At 39.9% G+C, this 20,438-nt stretch overlaps 1 protein-coding gene across 4 annotated transcripts; it reads left to right on the plus strand.

Moving 5' to 3' along the window:
* The first annotated feature begins 5,315 nt into the window (after positions 1-5,315).
* Positions 5,316-19,739, plus strand: LOC101171987 (calcium/calmodulin-dependent protein kinase II inhibitor 2). 4 transcript variants are annotated; one of them, XM_023955240.1, is made up of 6 exons: positions 5,316-5,687; positions 7,709-7,868; positions 9,673-9,814; positions 11,842-12,108; positions 14,115-17,361; positions 18,003-19,739. In XM_023955240.1, exons 1-5 carry the CDS (start codon positions 5,633-5,635, stop codon positions 14,286-14,288), a joined length of 798 nt encoding a protein of 265 aa, XP_023811008.1. In that variant the 5' UTR covers positions 5,316-5,632; the 3' UTR covers positions 14,289-17,361; positions 18,003-19,739. The 4 variants fall into 4 exon arrangements, with proteins under 4 accessions (XP_023811008.1, XP_020559207.1, XP_020559208.1 ...); XM_020703548.2 differs by having other exon boundaries at positions 7,709-7,832; XM_020703549.2 differs by having other exon boundaries at positions 7,709-7,832; positions 9,754-9,814.
* The last annotated feature ends 699 nt before the right edge of the window (positions 19,740-20,438 follow it).

Consider the following 20,438-nt stretch of genomic DNA (forward strand, 5'->3'; position numbering starts at 1 on the left):
ATTTTTCCCAGACTTTTTGCACATCTATAACAGTTATTTATACTGTTCTAAAAGCAAAACAATTTGCCTAAATAAGAATTTTACAATATTTCACCATTTAAAATGTTTTGTGATAAGTTTTCATGACCTCTAAAAAAGAAAGTCAAGGCAAACCTGATACAGTGCTTTGAATTTCATGTGAAAATCCTGCTTGAGGAAATGTTGAACTATGTTTATGCGAAAATGTGCATCTTAAAAAAATGTAAGAGCCGCAGATTTTTTATTAAATAAAAGTTGTTCTAAATCTTTTGATGCATAATCTGTTTTTCCATATTTGTCTTGATGCATATCAATGTACCGGTTTAACTTGAAGTTTGAGCCAAGTTTCAATTGATCATTTGAAATTTAAAAAAGAAGATTCATAACCTTTGTCTGCAGTGCCACAGCTTATCAATGATTGTAATGATGGCGCATAAAGTTGTCTCACCTCAAAAGCAAAGTCAGAATCCAGTCAAGTCCAAAACACACACACACAACCTCATGAAGTCTGGGAAGTCTTAGTCGTCTTTTATAGCATACGGACGCCTGTCCCTCTTATTATTCGTCTCATTAACGTTTTTGTCCAACAGCAACAACAAGAGAGGAGGGAGTCTGACCCTGTATGAAAAGAAGCAGCATTTTCTTTCATGGCACTGTTCTTTCAGTGGCTTTTTTTTCTCACAGCTTCAACCCATTGTCGAGCGGTGGAGACAAAGTAAGGCTTTGAGATGAAACCCAACAACCCAGCCAGAGAAATGATAGCATGAGTAGATGGTCTTTGTTTGGTACATCTCTCCTCCAGCTCTGCCTCAACCTGAGCTGTGCCAGAACACAACAGGAAATATTTTTAAAAAACGGATGAGATGTTGAGAAATCTGTTTCCGGTCAAATTTAAGGCGCTCTTCGCCCTTTCCTTCAGTCTCGTCCATTTCTTTGGGATTCACTGTAATCAAACTTCCTGTTTGAGTCACCCTGAGCTCACACTCATGTTGCAGCCTGGCACCGATAACATCCAAAGAGTGTGCACTCCCCAATGTGCCATTACACCCGTGAGGGGTGAAAGGTGATAGCCCGCTCTGCTCTCCCTCAGGTGCGAAGATGCTGTAATGTGCAGGATGCCTTTGTGCTGCCGGATGGAGGGAACGAGCCTGTGAGGGAGAAAATCTTTGCAATGAGTCAGCGAGCAGCACATCGCAGAAATGCTGCCATTTTTGACATCTTACAAAGAGTTTTAGAAATAAAAAAGAAATATGGAAACATTAAAAAAACACTACATTTTTACATGAAAGGCAAAGTGTTAAAAAAAATGTTATGGGCAAAAATCACCAGTTTATGAACTTTGAAGTCAGAATTCCCCTTCACACTTGAAATTCTATTGAACTCAGAAAAAGAAGGAAAAAAAAGGAAAGTGAAGAATGCAAAAAAGAATATTTAAAGTGTCTTTATTTTTTATTAACTACGTTAATAAAAAACTAAGTTATTTTAAGACATTGTTGGAATTAAAATCGTGTTTTTTAAGCAATGCAACAAACCAACAAAAATGACACGCAACAAACAATCACATGCATAGATATGTGAAACCTAGTTAGGATTTTTATTCATGAATTAATTGAAAAATGAAAAAAAGAATTATTAAACAAGATATGGAGGAATAATGAAAATCTGTCAAAAAATAATAATCTAAAACTAGAGTTGCTTAGTGGCACAAAAACACACAACTCCATTTGAATTTGGAAACGGAAAGAATTTAGTTTTTTAATCCCACAATTAGCAGAGCAGATCTACTTGTCCATCTCAGATGTGTCCCCAACATCAACAAGCATGTAAAAAAACAATGTGGACCTTCAGAAACAAATTCAATTTGGGATGAAATCTAGTTTTCATCATTTTTGACTGTTTCTGTGTCAAATCAGATTTTCTCAGATGATCATTTGCATCATTAAAGATGCATTTGTTTAAACTTAAAAAGAGTTAGACATTTTATAACCTTTAAATGTATTACTTCAACAATCAGACCCCTGTGGTTTATAATATTTTTTGTGTTTCTTGATTAGACAGTCTTGTTTTGTTTGCTTGAGGAAAACTACAGTTGCCCTGAGGTACAAATCAATCGACACAAAAGCATTTTAAAGTTTGAAATAAAAAACCAAAACAAATATCACAAAACAACATTTTATTTTAGAAAAATAAATTCTACAAACCAAAAGAATAAAAAAACATTTCAGAAAACAGAAATATTTTCCAGAAAACAAAATGAAATGTTAAAAATAAAACACAATAACATTAACCTTTTTTTTTCTGGAAATTACTGTATCTTTTTTTTTTTTTTTTACATTTTTAGTTGAGTTTTTTATTTCTTAAATTAAATCATGTTTATCAAGATTTGTTTTGCTATTTTTAATTGTCGTTGTAATCTTTAAAATGTTTGTGCATCTAGTGATTTGTTGATGTGAATTGCGCTTCAGGGCCACCATAGAAAACAGTCATGCCGGTTGGGGAGGGGGGCTCAGATATTATGGCGGGGGGGGGTGGTTGTAGTGCGTAGGGTTTTAGGGTTATGGGGGGTGGCTGTGGGTGCGTGGCGATCCCTGGGTTGCTAAGGTCGCGTGCCTGGGCTGGCTTGCGGAGACGGGGCGCCGGTCGGGTGGTGGCCAGCTCATGGGTTCCGGGGGCCCTGGCTTCGTCCCTGGCCTTTGTCTCGGTGTCCGGCGCCCGGTGGCCCCCATGGCTGCCGCCTGGTACGGCTAAGCGCTCCTGTCTTGTGGCCTGGGGGCCGGACACTGGGTTCGCTTGTGCCTCTGGGCATTGGGGGGGCCCCTGTAGGGGGGCCCTCTCTGTGCCTGGCTGGTGGGGTGGGCGGTCCCCTCCTCCTCCCCTCCCGGGCTGCCTGGGTCCGGATGCTGGGGGGGCTTCTGGCCTGGGGGGCTCTCCTCCCCTCTCCTGGTCTGGCTGGTCTGGCTGGGTAGGATCTGGCTCCCTTTATGAACACACGGTTCACGTCGGCAGCATGCATGTATCTCCACCCCCACGTGCACGTGCACACTGCCACACTGCTCCCTCTCTGCTTCATCCCTCCTCCTTACCCACAGTGTATTGATGGACAGAATTTTTTTTTTTTCTCGCTCATCTTAGTGTCAGATTTTCACCTTTGATGTAACATTCGTCTTTCCAGCAGATCTGGTATAATTGTTACAGCTTAAAATAATAACTTATTCAAATCAGTGCTTGTATCCCCCACCTTTTCACCTTTCTTCCTTTTACTCTCTTCCACCCTCCCCTCACATTCTTCCCCTCTCCCTCCCCACACACACTAAATGTAACAAATACATAAAAAATAATACGACAAAAAGGGGTTTATACAAATCTACACTCTAGTTTCTTGAAGCTATATAACCTCTTTTTGTGATAGTAAAACCTGTCCAACACAAAAAGCCTTCAGCTCTAATCTGTTTGCTCAGCTGTTGGACAGAACAAGTTAAGAAAAAAAATAAATAAAAAATAAACAGTCATGCACGTTCTTTTCACATACAGTTCTATTTATTTTACACTCAAATGTGTTCAGATTTTGAATCGTCATTAGAGAAGAAATAAAAAAAACAGACAGAACCTTCTGACTTCCAGGCAAACAGGAGAAATCATTTAGATCAAAGAATCCGCTCCATATTCAGGTTTCTGAGAGCAGTTCTGAACAGCGGAGGCTGCTCCAAAACTCCAGACTGATCTACATTTGGACATTAAAATGGCTCAAACCGTTTGAATCTTTAAGTATCAAGACCTGTGTGTTTTTTTAACCTGTCATGTCCAACAGCTGCCCCTCCTCTGTCAGACAGATTTTATCATAGACAAAGTGTATATTTGTATAAACCCCTTTAATATTTGAGGCTAAACTTTATTTATAATAATTATATTTACATGCATTCTTTGTTGGACAGGACAGAAAAATGAAGGGTTAGAGATGGGATGTTAGAGATGGGGGGTTAGGGGTTAAGACAGGGGAGATAGGGGGTGTGGGGGAACAGTTGATAATACAGAGTCATTACAGAAGAGTGGCATAAGTAAATTGCATGACTTAGTTCTCAAATACAAACACTAACAGTCTGCACACATCTACTCACAGGCTCTAAGTATATTCAGACACAGACTTATCTCACAGGGCGCAACGACTGAAATGAACGTCTGCACACAGACAGGATTTGCATAACCAGTACTATTGGAGAGCGGTGTTAAAGACAATACCCATGTCCGTATTTGTGCAAAAGTGAATAAGCAGGTGGTTTGAATGAATGTGTGATTCAATCACACAATCACAATGCTCCAGCAAAGGCAGGAGGCCCTGCACCCCACACCCCAGAGCCAGGGGCAGCCCGGACGATCCAGGCACCCAAGAGCCCCCTTGTCAAACAAAGACCCGGAAACAACTACCCTCACGTGCGCCGGACCCCCACCATGGAGACGGACCAGGAGGACTAGACCCGGCAGCCCCCGGCTAAAAAGTGGGAGGAACAGATAGGGAAGACCCCAAGGTGCTCCAGGCCCAGACCCACCGTCCGGGAGTCCTGAGACCTCACCCACCCCAGAGGCATCCATGGCCAGCCCACACTGCACTAGACCTACTTTTAACCTTTGACTTTCAACTTCTTAATTCCTCTGTTGTAATCTTTGTGTAATTTTTTCATCCATTTCAATTTAGGAAGTAAAGGAATTTAAAGGAATTTAAGATGAAAGATGCTTAATCAAATGGTAAAAAAAGAAACAAAGACAAAGAAAAACAACGTAAAACGTTATCTTATTAAAACAGAAACCTTTTGAAAACTTGTGTTTGTTGCTTTAAACCTCTGGGATGTGTTTTCTTGGGAAATCCCTGACAGGAAAAGGCCACGACAAGCTTTCTAATTCCGCTGTGCGAACCATCAATTATTCACCTTACTGTAAAAGAGGGATGAGGAGAGGTCAGGCAGGACGCTTCCTCCACACTGTAGATGATGTTGATTCGCCAAAGGGGTCATCGTCATCATCCGCGTGATGAAGGGTTATTATCACTGCTGACCCTGATGGCTGATGACTCACACAGACACACACTTGTGTGTTAAAGGCCCTCTGTCTCATTTCTACTCAGATGTGAGTCTCCTCACAACAAAAAAACCACACACCCACACAAACACGCACACACACACAGACGCACACAGAAACAAATGTACACTGTGGGCTGTTGAGACATTTCAACGCGAGTAAGCCGGGATGATGAAACAGGCGGAGTGTGCTGATACACTATAGATGAACCTGCTTGGCACAGTGGCCTGCGTTGCTATGGCAACAACATACGGCCTTTCCACCAGTCGGCAGGGTGAGAAGACAGAGTTGTGATAGTGAATAGTTTCTGAATGTGAACCTTGTTGGTCCTTCCTCTCTCCATCAGCCGTTGCTGTGTGGCCAACGATGAAATCAGAAACCTTCCCTTTATTTATTACTTTTTTTTCTTTTTGACAGGAAACTTGAGCATAAAGGTTGATTGGAATGACTCCCACTGTCCATACAAAAGTGTGAATTTGTTTGGGCTACAGGACAGAAACAGAGGACACAGGTGGTCTGGTTGCACCGGGTCTCATCTGCTGCGATGAAGCTGCTCATGTGTTTTTATTATTTGCTTCTGGATCAAACATTTGTTCGATGTGAGTATACAGCTATTTTTCTGCTCTCTTTATCTGTTTTTAAGGAGGACCCCGATGTTTATGGCTAAAACTTACGCTTCGATTAAACGAACATAACAAAAAATGACTTGGATGCTCCGTGTTATTCTAAAACCAATATTCAATGCCAAATATAATATGGTTGAATACACACACCTAAGGCCAGTTGTTTGTCAACTTCTAACCAAACTTTGTTCGGTTTTATGAAAAACCTTTCGCATAACTAGAGGCTTCAAACTTAACAAAGATGGAACTTTTGTTAGTTAACCTATGAATTAATTTCTTACAAAATTAAGGAAAAGACATTTTTTAACCAACAAAAACCCAAAGTGCATTTTTGAGCAAACTTTTTTTTGCTCAATCGTTTTTTTTCAATCTTGACACTAAGTTGCCAAGGCGCTTTATTTAATGAAGGTAAAAACATCTTTTATTGTTTCTGTTATCTTTAAAAACTTACCAAGAATTTACAGAAATAATTATTTTATGTGAGGGCTGCACGGTGCGCAGTGGTTAGCGCTCTTGCCTCACAGCAAGAAGGCCCCCGGTTCAAGTCCCGGCTGGGGGACATGAAAAACACAACATCAATGGGGGACCTTTCTGTGTGGAGTTTGCATGTTCTCCCCGTGCATGCGGGGGTTTTCTCCGGGATCTCCGGCTTCCTCCCACCATCCAAAAACATGCTTCATAGGTTGATTGGCAACTCTAAATTGTCCATTGGTGTGAGTGTGAGAGCTAATGGATGTGTGATTGAGGATATTCTACCCTGCGACAGACTGGCGACCTGTCCAGGATATCCCTTGCCTACGCCCAAGTGGCCGGGATAGGCTCCGGCAACCCCGTGACCCCGAAAGGGAATAAACGGTAAAGAAGATGAATGAATGAATTATTTTATGTGGCTCCAGGGTCTTTTGGGTTGCTGTTGTTGCTTAACACGTAGTTTTCAGTCACTACTGAACGCCCACTCATATAAACACACTCCAGTCAATGACACAGACACTCTACCTTTGTCGGAAATTTGTCTTTTTTCTTGTTACTGCACTGGTTTTATTTTTATACATTACCTTTAGCCCTTCTGTTTAAAAATGCCAACCTTGTACATCTGCATATTTGCACACTGTGGCTGTCTCTCGTTTTTGCCCAACCGATGTCTCTTGGTAACAGTTTACTCATTACAATTTACAATTGCAATGACATTAAAAGATTCTGATTAAAAAACAAGAACATATCTTATTATTTTAAATGTTTTATTGAATAAAGAAGTTGCTAATCCACTTCTTTGTTTTCTCTTTTTAGTTAATAGAGTTACAAAGTCAGGAAAAGGATCAGACAATTTCAAAAGGGGGTGGAAAAAAGTTATTTTGACATTTACAGAATTTCTCTTCATTTTACAAACATTTAATGATGCAGATAAATGGAATTTAAACGATTTAGTTAATCCAGAGGCCGCAGTGTTGAAGGCTTTTAGATGTGGATTACCTCATCAAGGTGTCAAAGCTTAAAAAAAAGTATGAAAAAAAGACAAGAAATGTTTTTTTTGTGACTCATATTTTCTATAATTTAATCCCTTCATGCTGTTTGTGGTTGATACAAAGCCAACTGTTAAAATACAGGATTCCACTTAATTTAGCATTCCCTTGAGTGGAAAAAATACATTGAAAACATTTTCTCATTTGGAATTTAAGTCAGACATGAAGGGGTTAAAAGCAGATCCACACTAACATAGGAGATAAATTTTCATGCACTATTTTCTGTGTAAGCATCATAACAGGTTCTGCTGAAAGAAGTTTGTAAAATGAACTTCCTCTTTTTTCAAACCTAATTTTTATGACTTCTGCTTGTTCATTTATTGGTTTTCCCTGATGGATCCCTTGTCATTGCTCCTTTTTTTGTTTTTCTGAGAACCTCATGTTCCACCCTCCTCGTGTTATTTTGCTGGGTTGTTCTTCGTATGGTTGCTTGATCAGCAGCCTGACAACCACTTCTCCCTGGGTTTGCGCTTGCAGGCAGCGTGCAGATGCAGAGCCGTATCGTAGGGGGTTACACTGCAGCAGCACATTCCATCAAACACATTGTGTCCCTGCAGAGCTCCAGAGGACAGCACTTCTGTGGTGGATCCCTCGTTCACAGGTACTGGGTTTTGACTGCAGCGCACTGTAACATCGGGTAAGAAGAGTTATCATCAAACACATGTCAACTTAAGTTATGCCATAAAAACTTTTTTATGCATTATTTTTGGAAAGCTTGCATCATTCTTGGAAGAAATAATGTGAAAGAATCCAGTTCATTTTGAGTGTTTTCTTGAAATCATCCATCGTCTGAACCTGTTTAATGGCTTTCAGGTTGCTGGAGCCTATCCCAGCTACTGTTGGGCGAAGACAGGGTACATCCTGAGCAGATCACCAGTCTGCTGTAGGGTGACAATCACACACATTCAAACCCAAAGAAAAATTTATCTTAAATTGATGAAATAGCCAAATATTGATTGTGGAAAAAGAGAAAACATAATTCTGTGGAATATTATTGATTAATATGTGAAAAGTAGATAAAGGGACAGATTTAAATAACTGTTAGCTTCTATCTATCAATTTTTCAAACGATTTTTTTAATTAGTTAAACTGAGACTTGTTTTATTTTAGTATTGAAGATGGTGGTCATATTTATGATTTTATATTGCTTTTTACATGCTTAAAATAAATTAATACCTGAGTTTTGACTTTCAAAGATGCCAACTATATTTTGGACTTTGGTAGAAAAACCAAAGTGTACAGAAAAAACCCACACAATCACGGGGTAAACATGCAAACTCCACACAGAAAGAACCCAACTACACCACCACTGTCTTCTTGGAATAATATAAAATAATAAATGCATACAGTTTTGTCTCTTTAGGGAATCATTTTCAACAGACTGATTTGTTTGTGGGGGCATAGTTAGAACTTTTATAAAGAGCTTCTTTGCTTTGCTTCTTCTTTCTTTAGTTTTAAAGAATCCTTAATTCGTTTGATATTCAGAAAAATCTACAAAGAAATTTTTTAAATATTAGCTGTTTAGAACCACCTGAACATATCAAAGATTTGTCCAGTTTTGTGTGTAAAAATTAAAAGACTCTGCATTAGGGGGCTGCACAATGGAGTAGTGGTTAGTACTCTTGCCCCAGAACAAAAAAACCCTGGGGTTTGAACCTTTTGTGTGGGGTTTGCATATTTTCCCTGTGTGGGTTTCCTTTGGACACTCCAGTTTCCTTCCACAGTCTAAAAGCATGCTCCATGAATCAACTGGTGATAAAGTGTGAAGTATTCCTTTGGTGTGAATGTAATTGCGTGGTCCTATGGCGGATGGTCAAACTGTCCAGGATGTACTCCACCTTTACCTAACTGAAGCAGGATAGGCTCCAACAACTCTCTGATATTAAGCAGGAGATGAATGAAACTCAAGCTCCTCCTAACCCTGACCCTGACCCTCACCAAACAATCTATATGGTCAAACTCTTTAATAGACCAAGCATTTAAAACTTTCTAGATGCTTTGTCCATACGGAACCAACCACCTTTTTTCAAAATAAATAGGAAATGACTCGTCCAGATGGTTCCAACAGATGCCTTCGTCTTAAGAACCTAAGAACAGTTTTCTTATGGGCTTTTAAAATTAATCAGACTTTTTTGTTTGCGTGTTCATTTTGGGTAGCAGTAATTAATAGCAGCCAATAAAAGAAAAAAAGAAAAAAAAGTTGAATCCTATACTCTAAAGTTGAAGCAAGAATAAAAGCTTTAGGAGTAAGATTACTATTTGACAATCTTGTAAGAAGTATGTTTTCTTTTTTCTTTCTTTTTTTTTTTTTTTTTTACCAGCCTGAGATTTATAAAAGTTGTTTTTTGTGATACAAAATGAGAGTCAAATCATCAAATATCCATCAGGTGATTTTTCTGAGCCTTTTTTTATGCTTATGGCATAAAATCATTGTGTTTTAGGGCAGACCAGATGATGATAGTTGCAGGTGACTACAAAGTAAATGTCTTCGAGGGTACTGAGCAGTATGCTAAACCCTACAGGCTGGTCACCCATCCGCTCTACAACAGGAGCACCAACAACGCTGACATCATGCTTATTAAGGTACTGTGCAAAGGTTCACAGAAACGAAAACTTCAACTTCTGAAACAAACGTGGATCTTTATACAGCTTCTGTTTCATCAAGCGATAGAAGCCTAGCCATCAGAATTTATGCTACGGTCACAAATACAACTGCCACCGTGCGATGGGGAGGCATCAGAAGAACCTTCAAGATTTTATCCCGCCGCCTGATTTTTTGAAAATCATTGGCATGGTCATGAATGTAGATGTCCAGCGGCTGTCAGTCAGGTGGGGATGATCCCTTTACAACATTGGCTGGGGGCAGTGGGAGCCATATCGCCGCCGGCAGCAGCTCTGATTGGATGATATGCAAATGTCTCCAGATGGCGCCTGTCCATATCAAGTGCCACTGGTACTTAATTTACAAAGTTACACATTTTTGTACAGCATGCCCCCCAAGAAACCCTGAAAGGGCAAAGCACCATCACTCAAAAAAACAGAAAGTCCAAGTCCAAGAGGTCCGATCGAAGTAGCATCAACGTTGTCAATGCTATCTCCCTATTTGAAGGCAGGACCCACAGATCGCCAGATTGACATGGGCCCCCAGCCAACAGCCCTCATCAAGTGCTTGCGCTGTTACCATGCGATTTCAAACAATCACATGGTGGGCACTGGGATGGCAGCACAGGGGCTGGGGGTGGCTTAAGGGTAGTAGTGTGAAATTGGGTAAAATCATCACATTTTGGAACCTTCTATCAGTCAATCATTGCAAAATGTGGTCGGGTGGCCACTGACCGATGTATAGAAAAATTGGTCAGTGGCCAAAAAATATGAAAAAATTCCAAATTTTTTCTTAAAAACTCCGTGGCTGCCTGCCAAATTTGCTGGAAAACCCGCATTGAGTTTGCCGCGCCGTGGGATTTTGGGAAATGTGACCATAGTGTTTACAAGAGAAGCTTCCCACAACCATGACCAAAAACAGATTTATAATAATGATAAATAAAATGGTAATTAGCCTTTTATGTGCAGAAAGCCAAGTTTGCGTAAAAAATGCAACACAAAAAATGTTTTTACATGAAAAGGTTTTTAAATGGATAAAATAAAAAATGCTATAACAATAAGCAAAGTTAGCTCTAAAAGAGCATCCGTGCTTTTATGAACTGAGCTTCAGCTTGTTTTAACTGTATATAAAACTAGAGGATTAATGATTAAATGGAATCAGAAAGTGTCCTGCACAAGAGGAAATGTTTGGAACATCAAATAAATTCAGATCACAGCAAAAAGCCAGGAGGAAAATGCTGCATGAAATTGTAGGAAAAGATGGAGAAAGCAGTGAAGAGAAACTAATTTGCACACGATCTAAAGACTCCAAATGCCACAAAATGCACTTTGTTTTCCAACAGCAGCGTCCTTAAATTAGCATAGCCGTCAAAGAAAGGTCTGGAATTTATTAGTAAAGTATTTATACTGACTATTTGGTAAATAAGCACACTGCTCTCATCTTCTAACCCTGTATGTCTCACTGCTGAGAGTCAAGATGCAGGCAGTGTAGAACTGCTGATCCACAAGAGACCCACCCGGGTCAGAAGGAGGCACATGCAGGCTGAGAGCAGCACAGTGTTTTCTGCCAACAGTAAGAGCTCCGCAGCGGCTCATGACCTTGTCAACTCAAAAGCTCATTTTAACCAACCCACTGCACATTTTGTGTGACCTTGTTCAATTAGCTTTCGTCTTTCTCCAGAAAGGCTCCTTCCATGGCTGAACAGCGCTGGCGTTTAATCTTAAATGAAGGAGTCATTAGTTTTTTTCTGAGTTAAATGAGAAAGGACAGGCCTGCCCCATCCGTGGATGTGGGCTGCAAAAGCTCACTGCGTTACACGAGGAGAAGGGAGTCAATTCCAAAGACTCTTTAAAGTAACAAATAACTTCAAAAGACTCAATTTTTATACAATTGTATTTAATTATTACCCCCTGAGAGGGATTTTAGGACTTATGGGTACATTTTTTGTGAATATTGTTGGCATATTATTTTCCCAAAGTACTGAAATGTTATCTCTTTTTCTGTCCAGCTTCGAGCGCCGATGATCTTAAACAGGATGGTGTCACTGGCTCCTCTTCCCAGGCAGGGGACAGGTGTGGTCGCAGGCCACATGTGTCGGGTGTCTGGGTGGGGGTACGACAATCAGGGTGGAGTACAGGGCCCTGTCACGCTGAGGACAGTCCATGTTCCTGTTGTTTCAACTGCAAAGTGCAACAGCAGCGACTCCTTTGATGGGAACATCACAGCAAACATGATCTGCGCTGGACACCAGGCTGGAGGAAAAGATGCTTGCAAGGTGAAAATCCCATAAATGTTGAGAGACATTTTTATTTAAACCACTGAAAACTTTTTACAATATTTGAACTGTTCAGATTTTACAAGAGAACTTTCAAAGATGCGCTTTAAGGTGACCACCAGTCAGAACTTACTTGCTGACTTTCTTCGTTATTTTACTTTACGACAAAACCATCCTTCTAGTAAGAACGTCCTTCTGATAATATGAAGATGCTGTTAATATTTGTGTCGCTTAAGCCATAACCAAATGTACCAGTGCAGTCTCAAAAAATCATGCTTTTAGAAATCAAAATAAAAGCTCTAAAAAGCAAATGTGATGAAACATTTTCAATAAAACATAATTTTAAAGTGAACTGTTTGAAGTCCCACCCCACTCATCTTTTGATCTGTTGTAAAAGCGTTCCCAGTGATCTTTTGATTATGAATATTTAGCCAAAATCCAAAAACCTATAACGTTTTCTAGGACATAGTTTCTGCCAAGCGACAGAGGTTTATTGGAAATCCTTCTTTGAGTTGTCAACAGGACTGCTGGCATGGAATAAGCCGCCCCCACTTCCCATCATCCATTTGTTTTTACTTTAGCTTACAGCCCCACAAACCCCCAATCCAACATTAAAGGTGCAACAAAAATGTTGAGCAAGATTTGAACTATCTAGCTGTACAGTTTAGATCCAGATTCCAGCTCAGATGAGGAAAACAAAGAGGATTTTTTTTTCCAAAAGTATTTTTTCATCGGGTCCTGATTCACAACGATTTGAATAAAGAAATACTCAGAAATGTGTATGGTTTAACTTAATTTTCTTTATACTTGTCCTCCATCTTCAGAGGCTAAAGAAAATCGGAGTGGGTCTTTCCATGCACAACAGTGTGCTTTCATGATTTTGTGTGTTTTCAGAAGGAGTTTGCACTCAGCCTTAAGTGTGAGTAAAAAGTGAAATTCAAAGAGTGAATAAGCAGCTTTTTATGACTTGAGACAAACTAAAGAGAATAACGCAAACTAAAAAAATAAATAAAATGATTCTAGTAAAGATACTGTAAAAAATATCTTTTTTTTGTCTGTTTAAACCCTCACTTACCAAAACATTCGATTATTCACGGGGCAGAAGATGACTGATATAAGATGAAAAAAATGAACATCCCATAAAAATGGAATTTATTTAGTTCAGAGATATTTCATCTTCTCCTCTGTCAGGTTCACACTTGCTTTGTGTTTCAAATCATCACAACGATTTCTGTTGTTTTATTCCCCCCTCAGTATAATTGAGTGGCAATAAAAAGTTTTTTATGATCATTATTGTATTTTCCTTTTTTAATTTTCTGGTTTGGCCATGATCCATTTTCTCACATATAGTTAGTTTCAAACTGTGTTCCTTTATGTTAAGTCATGTTCAGGTTTATATATATTTATATATGTAGAAAGATTGAGAGAGAGAGAGAGAGAGAGAGAGAGAGAGAGAGAGAGAGAGAATTAATTTTTCTTCTTCTCTTTTTTCATGTTTTTTTTTTCTTTTTGTTCTTTTCTTTTGTAGTTTTACTTTGACTAATACAAAATAAAAGCAACATGTGCCTCCAAATTCTGACACTTTGGTAAAGTTTAAGCATGATCTTAATCTAGTAATGCGTCTGTCTTCTGCTTCCAATTAGCCCTTGTGCTATCTTGGATGACCCCACCCGTACATTGAGGTGTTCTCCCTACCATGACAAAGGTGGATAAAGGTGGAAAGATTTCATGTAATCCATGGACACCAGTGAAGATCACAAATCATTGAAGAAAAAAGGTTCAGTGCACTTTCTAGTGGGTCTAGATGACCCAACTCCCAACGTTAAAGTGCCTAGAATATCACAAGGGTTACAGTTGGTTTTGCATCAGATGCAGTCCTGCAGAAAGCTTGCAGTGTCGGGACGTCTACTCCATTGTAGTGATTGAATCATGTTTGCTCCCCTGTTCTCATACAGCATGTCGTGGATGTGAAAGCTTTTCCATTCTGTGTCCTTTCACCCTTTCAGGGAGACTCTGGTGGACCACTGATGTGCCGAGGGCGAGTCTACGGTTTGGTCTCATGGGGTAACGGCTGCGGTGATGCAAAGTTTCCAGGAGTCTACACAGCGGTGTCCAGATTTCGCCGCTGGATTGACCACACAATCTACAGCTCGTCCCAACGCTGTGCCAGATTTGGATGAACAGGGAGAGGACCAACAAATAAATGAAGAAAATGATTTGAGTAATTAGATCTGGAGGGGGTGGGGGGTTTTAAACCATGGAATAGAGCTTTTGGAACATCTGCAAAACCTACAACACATTTAATTGTTTTATTTTCGAAAAGAAAATAATACTATTGACATAAAAATAGTGAAATCCAGACAAATCCTTCTTCAACAACGCAAGTCAAATTATTTAGAATTAGAGTTTAGAGAAATAGGCAAAAATTCAATTTGCACTGCAAAAATAAATGTTATCAGCCCTAAAAATGTTTGTTTTAATGGCAGCATTTAATCTGATGAGAAAAATGTCCAGATGTCTGTGTTTTTCTATTTGGAATAGCTTGACTTAAAATTAATTTCCAATTTCAGCAGCAGAAATCGTTCATTTTATCTGATTTGCAGACAATAAAAATGTTCCTGTTTTTTCTAAACTACATTCACATGCCATTACTGGATTTCACTTTTACCAATTTCATTGCAGTATTCCTAATTAAACTATCATCTGTCTTGTTTGTCATGTTATCACATTTCCTTTAGCTGATTTCTCATTGTTTGGTCACGAAGACTTATTCTTCTTTTCACTCTTTCTTAGTGAATCTGTAAGTTTGGAGTTTTAAATTTCTGTCATGATTCCGAAATATCTCTTTTGGTAAAATTCTCCAGCTTTTCTTTGCTTTTATCTTTTTTTTATTTTTGGACACTATAGAAACAAGTAATATCTGCAAAATGTTTGTCAGCTATCTTTTTTATGATTTAATATTTAATTTGAACAGATATTTTCTGTCAAAATTCACTTTTTATAATGTGCAGACTAAATGACTTCTGTTTTCATAAATTTAGCATCAAAAACGACTTTAACCACAAGTGTTAGTTAAAGTTTTATCTGTTCACCCCTTCTAACAATTATGGTAAATAATATGTTTTTTTTTTTAGCAAACAACATGTACAGGGAGTTTTTATGATAAAATCTGTGAAACTTTTATTTGTTTTACATTAAATTTGTGTTTATTGTCAGATGACCCTGAAATAATGCAAATCAGTCATGCTAACTTTCAAAACTATCAAATGAACCTAAATGTTTTCATCACTTTTAACTAAAGGCTTTACACTGACAGACGTTTTTTAGAGTAAAAACACATTTTAGAAACAGAGTAAGTGGTTTAGAAATCTATTTATAGCAATTAAATGCGTACAATTTACGATTTTGTAGAATAATGTGAGCATCTTTAAGTGTTTGGATGCAGATAATAGCAGTTTGATATAAATATTTGCTATGAGTTTTAAAAACTACAACCCGCTAAATGCAAAAGGTTCTTTTGTTTTTAAGCTGGTTTGTTCTTATAGTATTGACGATGATGAAAGATGGATTTTGTGATACTGCCATGCTCACTTCAGGTCCAGAGGGAGTGGGTGTATCATAATTGCCCTTTTCATTAAAAAGAAAAGCTGTGTCCGTTTTCTCTTCTGCAGATATCAGGTGTCACCTTATTGTCTGCGTAAAAACCTTTAGGATCTTCCGAGAATTGCCGGCGTGTTAACCCATGCCCCTGTTTTTTGAGACAAGCCTTTGTGTTGCGATTGGAGGCAGTGGATGGAAAACTTTGTGAATTTGTTTCCTCATACAGAGAGGTGCCCTGAAGCCACGCAGGTTTGAGCAAACCGTCCAGCCTTTAAGGACATTGTAAACCAGAGAAAGGCCAACATGTTTTCAAAGAGAATCAGGTAACTCCTGAGTCTGCTGAGAATTGTGTTGATATTCATGGTGGAAATGCCTAGTTTAATTGATTCTTTAATCAAGAAAAGTCACAAGTTAGACTTAAATAAAAGGATGAACACGTTTTGTAATAGTGATGCATTAGTCATGATGCATTTTGGTGCTTTGCCACATTTTTATTACGCATACATTTGGATCAAAAGAGGGGAAAACAATGCCACTTAAATAAGGCTGACTATTTAAAAAGACAATAAACAAAAATAAATGAATATCAAATAAAACTGAGAAAACTGCAAAGAATATATTATAAAGTAATCACGAATAAAAAAAATAAAACATGACAACGAAATGCGCAAATATGCGAGACTGCGCTTGTTGGTGAAATCCTGAAACATAAACCCAGATCGCAGGGCCTCTGGACGCACCTGAGTGCGCCATGCAGAGGGACAAATGAAATGTTTCATCAAAGTCTGCAATAAATTCCGCACGTCCGCTTCCCTCGCAGAAGCTGCGCAACACGAAATTCTAGAAATTTTCATGTCTCTGCCTCGTCGATTGGTGGCGCAGAAACGACACATTTCGCTTGATTTGATTCACGTTTATCTGCTTTTTTTTTTAAACTCGTCATTTATTTGGTGGTATCTACACTCCGGAGAACTGAGCATTGGTTATGCCACGACTCCAGCTGGCTGCGCCAGTCAGAAAACCCCCGTACAGCTCCCTCGTCAGGTCTCCCCAGGATCCGCGCGTCGCATCGCTCCCCAATTTGCATTTCTTCCTCAGAATTTCTGAGCGGCGGATTGAGCAGCTCCAAACCGAGCAGCGGGCGCTTGGCGGCTCTGTTGTGCGCGCGCCTCCATCTCCAAAGCAACACGCGCGGAGACCAAAACGTCCAGGGATCCTCTTGAATAATGTTGCCGAAGATTCTCAAGCAGGGAAACTGAAGATATTATTTTGGATTTCGGATGATTCTGTTGCGCTCTGACGGATCCAGACACGTGTCTTTTGGGTAAACAAAAAGGGCTAGGTCGTGTCTGCCGATTGCTTTTCTTTTTGTTTTTTTTCCTCTCCCCTCTTTTTTGTTTGCTACAGCCGACCAGTTCGGAGCTTGGCCACGAAATATACATTTCATTTGGTGCGCCTTGGCGATTAAGACGCATTTGGAGATGTCAGAAGTGCTGCCTTTCAACGAAGAAAAAATGAGTCATTATGGAAATGAGGGCGAGGAGGGACACCTTTCCTTCACTTGTCGTCTCCAAGACACCAACAACTTCTTTAACGGCTCCCAGAACAACAAGCGTCCGCCGAAACTCGGACAAATAGGGAGAAGCAAACGGGGTAATTATATAATTAAGGCGTTTTCCGTGTGCATGGTTATGGTAGTGATGGCGTGAATGCGGTCTTGGCATCCAAACAATCGAGGATTTGTTGAAGCAGTCGACAGTTTTCTCTCTAGAGCTCCACAGCGGGGTGTAATAACAGACATGTCGACTGTTTGCGTGACTGAATGATGTGCGGATTGTTTTAATATTCCCCTGGCATTGCAACACAAGTTGGATGCGCAGTGCGCGCTGTTCAATGCGTTTTGATCAGAGTTGTGCTGAATGATCCATCCATAACATGATTAAGTTTTATATGTGCCTTGTCAGATTCTTGTTTTTTGCTTTTTTTGCATCATTTCTGATACAAAAAAAAGAACATGCACGGACACGCATGTAGTAGTGCTCAGAGAAAGCAGGCACCTGTGTACAGCAGAGATGCACATATACATCTGAAAATGTGCATCAGAGAATTGCACTCATCCCCCCCCCCCCCACTGACTTACTCTCTCATGCATGTCCACATCATTTCTGCTCATAGGGTTGTACTAATGGTTCTGTGCTTTCATGCCCTCCTGTCAGTTGATGGTGAATTTTCAAGATGACGAAGAGCATCCCCCGCCCCCTCTCCTTTAACTCTCCCTTCCCTGTCATCCACAGTTGTGATCGAGGATGAGAATGGCGACAACGAAGCGCTGAAAAATGGAACAGAGAAGACCTCGACAGAAGCTTAGAGTGCGCTGGGCTCACCACCTGTCTGAAAGACACTGCTGAAAATTTTCTATGGCGATATTTACCAGTTTTAACCCAAAGACAATGTATATAAGCACTTTCTTTCATGTGGCAGCAAGAAGCACTTCCACACCCTCCTCTCCCAGTCAGCCACGGCCAGCCGGATGACAAGGGTGGGAGATGGCAGCAAAGGAGACCTCCTTAGGTGGACCCCCCCTCCAACACACACACACACACTCTTAAACACACCCTGGATTACAGGGTTTGCCATAAATTTGATCACACCAAGAAACATCAGGGGAGGAGCAAGGGGGTGGAGGTGAAAGAGGAGGCGATGCTGTCGAAATGCAGAAATCAGGGACAGAATTCAGAAGGAAATCTAATATAGAAACTAAAGCACACACTTCTTCTGTATATGTTCTCAATCAAACTTGTATCCAGATCTTTCTGCTCTTCATTTTGATCAAGGGCACTTGAATACCGGTTTGTAATTATGGAAAGGGTAGCCCATATTTTCTTGCACAAAGTGGGAATCAGTAAAATGGCTTGTTTTAGAATTTATTTATTATTGAGAGTAAGATCTTTTGCAGTGACTTTAAGGCCTGAGGGAATTTTTTAAAATTTTTTATTTACTAATTTGTTGTGATTTTTTTTTTGCACAGTTGAGGAACATTGAGCAAATGAGGCTGGTCTTTCTTTTCGTTCGGAAACTCATTTTTAAGCAGTATACTTCCCACCTGTTTGTAAGCTTCCCAGGCTTCCACCTGGATTGGTTGACACTGTAACTTGACTGTAAACACCATATTGATAAAACTATTTATATTTCATTGTGCATTATTGTGTGTGCCAAATCTCATGGAGGATTTTACCTTACTGGACTACTCGTTCTTTTTCGTGCTTTCTACGTTTTCTCATTGAACTTGGTCGTTTTGTTGGGTCGCCATTTTTTTTAGGGCATTTGGTAAAACACTTAAATACCAACGCATGCATGGCAAATATGAACTCATGCATGCATGGCAGCAGTTCTGAAACTTGTGTATTCTTGAAGCACCTCGTATACAGCTTTGAATGACAAACCTCGAGAACAGTCTTAATTCTGCGTCGTACTGTATGATTCACACTGATTTGTACAGTGGCCTACTATCTTGTAATAACAATTACGATAAAATACTATTTACTGTTAGTGTTGATGGTGGTTTACAATACAGAATGATGTATTTGATGTTGCTTTTTTTTAAAAAAAAACTGTTTTCAAACTGTAGCAAAAATAAAACGAAACACGAAAATATAGTTTTGTATCGGAAAGATAAAGACAGTAGCAGACATCTTGGGTAACTTTTGGACTTGTTCCTTGTACAGTTTCTCCTGTTGTTATTGTATTACCTATCTGGCTGCCAAGGAAGGTGAAGTCAGTATTTTCCACTGTGAGGAAGTAGCATCCTGTTCTTTGGAAGAAAAAAAATCCAAACTAGATGAAAGAATGACTAGCAAATAATTCCATGAAGAATCTGAAATGCACACTTCATCGTGATGAGAAACTGGGCTGAAAACGTTGCACAACAGACTATGACTCATTAAGTGCTACAGTTCTGCAAATGATTTTGTGGAGGGGAAAAATGTACAATTCTGCTTCCCAATGCAATAAATGTCTGTTTGCATTTCAAATCTCAGCTTCTGTTTTTGATCAAGCTTTCACTGTAACTTTGCTGCCAAAGAAGCAGAAGCACCAGGGTGTGAGGAACACTGATGAGAAGTGACATTTCCAGCTCTGCCGTGGTGACTAAATGATTCATGTTGTGTGACAAGCCTCTGTCAGCGCGCAGCATCTTTAAACCTCCAGCGCCTGTCTGCGTGCCGGGAACATGCATGCACCTCTGAGCACGTGCAGCAACCGTCAAGCCTTTGGATGTCCATTTCATCTTGACTTCAGACCAGAGGAACATATTGCTAGCCTGCTCCCCATCTTGACAGACATGAAAGGGGCTGCCTTTGCCATGGTAACCGATGCACCTTGCTGCTGATGGGTGCTGCGGTGGGTTTTCGATGCAGAATAGTCTTTCCAAGCTTCGGCTCGATACCATCTCTATCTTTAATGGAATGTTCTCCATTCTCTTATCTCTACCCTCTTCCTTCAATGTCTCCTATTCACTGAGTGGTGTGACTGCATTACATCGCTAAAACACTCCCCACCCCCCCAAGACAGCAGGCAGCCTTGACAGCAGCTCCTACTGCAGCAATAGCTTCTCGTCTCACACAGGATCAGAGGGTTTCACGAGTGGGGAGTAATGGCTTATGTTAGTCTGCATGGGGGATCCTTTCATCTGAAATGACGCAGTGAAAGCTTGAGGTGACAAACCAGAGTCG

The sequence above is a fragment of the Oryzias latipes genome, chromosome 5 (genome assembly GCF_002234675.1).
Source record: "Oryzias latipes chromosome 5, ASM223467v1".
In the NCBI taxonomy this organism is placed as follows: Eukaryota; Metazoa; Chordata; class Actinopteri; order Beloniformes; family Adrianichthyidae; genus Oryzias; species Oryzias latipes.

Coding starts and splice junctions, on each gene's coding strand:
- LOC101171987 (XM_023955240.1), top strand. CDS start 5,633: ATGAAGCTGCTCATGTGTTTTTATTATTTGCTTCTGGATCAAACATTT. Junction 5,688..7,708: donor GGATCAAACATTTGTTCGAT/GTGAGTATACAG, acceptor TTGCGCTTGCAG/GCAGCGTGCAGATGCAGAGC. Junction 9,815..11,841: donor CTGACATCATGCTTATTAAG/GTACTGTGCAAA, acceptor TTTTCTGTCCAG/CTTCGAGCGCCGATGATCTT.